The following is a 4,719-nucleotide window of genomic DNA, read 5'->3' as shown; positions in this document are numbered from 1 at the left end:
TTGTAACCAAATAAACTCCCTTTATAAAAGCCAATCCATTTCTGGTATTTTGCATAACAGCAGCACTAGCAAACCAGAACACCTAGTAAAGGTGACATGTTCTGTACAACTCTCCCCATAGCCAAAGGGCCAGGGAGGGCTTCTGACCTATGGGTTGGCCTGGATCAAAGAGAGTGAAAATTAACTAGGCCAATCAGATTCCCTCTGAGAAATGTGGACTGAGAAAAATAAGCAAATCACATGGTAGGTAGAGGGGTAGAAGGAAGACCAGGCATGTGGTGGGCAACTGAAGTCTCAGGAGGGGAAGATAGCACCTGAGAGTGAAGGCCCCAGCTCTTCTTTTGAATAAGTGACATAATGCCTGGTCCTAGAGTGACCGTGAATTCACACTTGTCCCCAAGAGGTGGGAACACCATGGTCCCTGTGCTTGAAATTATGTGGGACACCTCTCTCTCCTGTCACAAAAGAGAAAGTGAGACTGGAGCCATTTCTCCTGGGGTAGGAGAGGGGTGAAGGGGGCAGCCCAATTCATATCAGTGGGAAATAAATCTTCCCACAACTCCCCTCCCCTCCTGGAGGATAGTGGAGACAGGATAAGGAAAACCAGGAATGGTCAATGCTTCTGATGGTTAGTTTTCCAGTGCTTTCAAAAGGTGGGAGTGAAGGAGGCAAGGACAGGTCCCCAAAATGCAAGCAGGGTGTGCTGGGGGCAAGAACAAATTCAGTGAGCAAATTCATGGCGACAGAAAATAGATTAGAAATGTGATGGGCTGGGGAGGGGGGGTTGGGTGAAGTCATTGCTTAAGGGGTACATAGTTTCTGTTTGGGGTGATGAACAAGTTTTTGTCATGGATGGTGGGTATAGTACCACATTGTAGATGTAATTAATACCACTGAGTTGTACACTTAAAAATGACTAAAATGGCAATAAATTTTTTAAAAGGAATGCATTCAGGAGGCTGTAGCTATTTATAGAGGAAGTTACAGGTGATGGAGGCTGTGCCGGTTTGTATATATTATGTCCCCCAAAACTCCATGTTCCTTGAGGAAATCTTGTGTGGGCTGATGTATTAGTGCTGATTAAGTTGGAACCTTTGGACTGGGTTGTTTCCATGGAGATGTGACCCACCCAACTATAGGTGATAACTCTGATTAGATAATTTCCATGGAGGTGTGGCCCTGTCCATTCCACGTGGGTCTTGATTAGTTCACTGGAGTCTAATAAAAGCTCACAAATAGAAGGACCTCAGAGCTGCAGCTGGGAGACACATTTTGAAGATGGCCATTGAAAGCTGACATTTTGGAGAACGCCATTTTGAAACACAACCTGGGAGCAAGCAGATGCCAGCCACATCCCTTCCCAGCTAACAGAGATTTTCCAGACACCAATGGCCTTTCTTCAGGGAAGATACCCTATTGTTGATGCCTTACCTTGGACACTTTAAGGCCTTAAGACTGTAACTGTGTAACCAAATAAACCCCCTTTATAAAAGCCAATCCATTTCTGGTGTTTTGCAAAACAGCAGCATTAACAAACCGAACAGAGGCCTAGAGGATTTCTAAAACTAAAAGAATATTCAAAGTGAAGGAGTTTGTGTCACTGTGAGGTAAACCCCTTTCACCATCCAAAACCTTCAGTCAAATAGCACAAAAATGCCTTGTGCAAGTGGCTTGGGGGTGGGGCCAAACAAAAGGGACTACATTCTACATCCAGCCTAGAATGAAAGACAAAAGACAACATTGAACAGAATTAATAGCATTAAATTATATACTTAAGTGTGGCTAAAGGAGGAAATTTTAGGTTGTATACATGTTACTAGAATAAAAATTTTAAAAACAAGCAAACATAGGACCATACAACACAAACAGTGAACCCTAATGTAAACCATAGACTATAGTTAACATTGCAATTATAAAAATGTTCTTTCACCAATTGTGACAAAGTTACCACACTAAGGCAAGGTGTTAATAATAGGGTGGTTTATGGGAATTCTGTATTTTATGCATGATTCTTCTTTAAACTTACAACTTCTCTAATAAAGAAAAAAAAGTAATCTATAAGAGGGTCAAAAAAGAGAGAGAGAGAAAAGGATGAGGACAGCCCAGAAGGTGGGATGGGAGTGAAATCAAGGGCTCAGAAGAGAATGTGAAATACGTAAAATCTCTGGGAATACACAGAGATTGGGGGAGGAGGGAAACACAGAGCAGGAGGATTGGACCATTTTTTTTTTTTTAATAAAAAACAAAACAAACAAAACTTTTTATTGTGGTAATATGTACAGCATAAAATTTGCCATTTTAACCCTGCTCAAGTGTACAATTTAGTGGCATTAATTACATTTATAATGTTGTGCTACCATCACCATGATCCATTTCCAAATTTTTTTCATCACCCCAAACAGCAACTCTGTACCCACGAAGCAATAATTCCCTTTTCCACCACCCCCTCCAACCACTATCCCTGGTAAACACCAATCTACTTTCTGTCTCTATGGATTTGCTTATTCTAGATACTTCATATAAGCAGAATCATGCAATATTTGTCCTTTTGAGTCTGGTTATTTCACTTAGCCTAATGATTTTAAGGTTCATCCATGTTGTCGCATGCTTCAGAACTTCATTCCTTTTTACGGCTGAATAATATTCCATTGTATGGATACACCACATTTTGTTTATCCATTGCTCTGTTGCTGGACACTTGGATTGGTTCCACCTTTTGGCTATTGTGAATAATGCTGCTACGGACATTAGAATACAAGCATCTGTTTGAGTCCCTGTTTTCAATTCTTTTGGTTGTATACCTAGGAGTGGAATTACCGGGTCATGTGGTAATTCAATTCTAACTTTCTGAGGAACCACCAATTATCTTCCACAGCAGCTGCACCATTTTATATGGATTGGACCATTTTTAAAATGCCCCAGAAGATACAGAATGGTTCTGGGGGTTCTTGAGGATTCTGGATTGTTCAGTGAACTCCCACTACCTGTGGGAGCCAGAGCAAGACTCTTTTCCTTGGAACCAAAAAAGCCTGATGAGGCCGTTGCTCTCTAACGCCAGCGCCGCCTCTAGCTCGCCGAGCTCCAGCCGAAGGAGAAGGGGGGTAAGCAAGGAGGTCTATATACCATGGCTCGTACAAAGCAGACTGCCCGCAAATCGACCGGCGGTAAAGCACCCAGGAAGCAACTGGCTACAAAAGCCGCTCGCAAGAGTGCGCCCTCTACTGGAGGGGTGAAGAAACCCCATCGTTACAGGCCTGATACTGTGGCTCTCCGTGAAATTAGACGTTCTCAGAAGTCCACTGAACTTCTGATTCGCAAACTTCCCTTCCAGCGTCTGGTGCGAGAAATTGCTCAGGACTTCAAAACAGATCTGCGCTTCCAGAGTGCAGCAATTGGTGCTTTGCAGGAGGCAAGTGAGGCCTATCTGGTTGGCCTTTTTGAAGACACCAACCTGTGTGCTATCCATGCCAAACGTGTAACAATTATGCCAAAAGACATCCAGCTAGCACGCCGCATACGTGGAGAACGTGCTTAAGAATCCTCTTTGATGGGAAACATTTCATTCTTTAAAAAAAAAAAAAAAAAAATTTTTTTCTTTTTTTTCTCTTCTTCTTCCTGTTATTGGTAGTTCTGAACGTTAGATATTTTTTTCCCATGGGGTCAAAAGGTACCTAAGTATATGATTGTGAATGGAAAAATAGGGGACAGAAATCAGGTATTGGCAGTTTTTCCATTTTCATTTGTGTGTGAATTTTTAATATAAATGCGGGGACATAAGCATTAATGTAAGTCAAAATGTTTCAGTGAACAAGTTTCAACAGTTCAACTTTATAACAATTATAAATAAACTGTTAAATTTTTCTGGATATGCCAGCATTTGGATTTTTTTAAAACAAGTAAATTTCTTATTGATGGCAACTAAATGGTGTTTGTAGCATTTTTATCATACAGTAGATTCCATCCATTCACTATACTTTTCTAACAGAGTTGTCCTACATGCAAGTACATGTTTTTAATGTTGTCTGTCTTCTGTGCTGTTCCTGTAAGTTTGCTATTAAAATACATTAAACTACAAAAAAAAAAAAAAAGCCTGATGCAGAACCTTGGGGGGTGTGCTGATTTGGATGTATTATGTCCCCCAAAACGCCATTTTCTATGATGCAATCTTGTGGGGGCTGACGTATTAGTGTTGATTAGATTGGGACCTTCTGATTCGGTTGTTTCCATGGAGATGTGACCCACCCAACTGTAGGTGATGATTCTGATTAGATACTTTCCATGGAGGTGTGGCCCCACCCATTCAGTGTGGGCCTTGATTAGTTCACTGGAGCCCTATAAAATCTCAGACAGAAGGAGCTCACTGCTAGCTGCAGCTAAGAGACACATTTTGAAGATGGCCATTGGAAGCTGACACTGACATTTTGGAGAACACCATTTTGAAACGCAACCTGAGAGTAAGCAGACACCAGCCACATGCCTTCTGAGCTAACAGAGGTTTTCTGGATGCCAATGGCTTTTCTCCAGTGAAGGTACCCGATTGTTGATGTCTTACTTCAGACACTTCATGGCCTTAAGACTGTAACTGTGTAACCAAATAAACCCCCTTTATAAAAGCCAATCCATTTCTGGTGTTGTGCAAAAGGGCAGCATTAGCAAACCGGAACAGGCAACTAGTAGCCCCTTGGGGCAACTACAAGGACTCGGGAAAGTGTCAAGCAC

General features: G+C 41.8%; 1 protein-coding gene across 1 annotated transcript; it reads left to right on the top strand.

Annotated features, from left to right (window-relative positions):
* The first annotated feature begins 3,055 nt into the window (after nucleotides 1-3,055).
* LOC119544767 (histone H3.3A-like) lies at nucleotides 3,056-3,923 on the top strand. The gene has a single exon (XM_037850306.1). It carries the CDS (start codon nucleotides 3,125-3,127, stop codon nucleotides 3,533-3,535), a length of 411 nt encoding a protein of 136 aa, XP_037706234.1. The 5' UTR covers nucleotides 3,056-3,124; the 3' UTR covers nucleotides 3,536-3,923.
* The last annotated feature ends 796 nt before the right edge of the window (nucleotides 3,924-4,719 follow it).

The sequence above is a fragment of the Choloepus didactylus genome, chromosome 9 (genome assembly GCF_015220235.1).
Source record: "Choloepus didactylus isolate mChoDid1 chromosome 9, mChoDid1.pri, whole genome shotgun sequence".
NCBI classification, from domain to species: Eukaryota; Metazoa; Chordata; class Mammalia; order Pilosa; family Megalonychidae; genus Choloepus; species Choloepus didactylus.
Note: the sequence above shows the minus strand (reverse complement) of the source record. Positions and strands in the feature narration are given on the sequence as shown.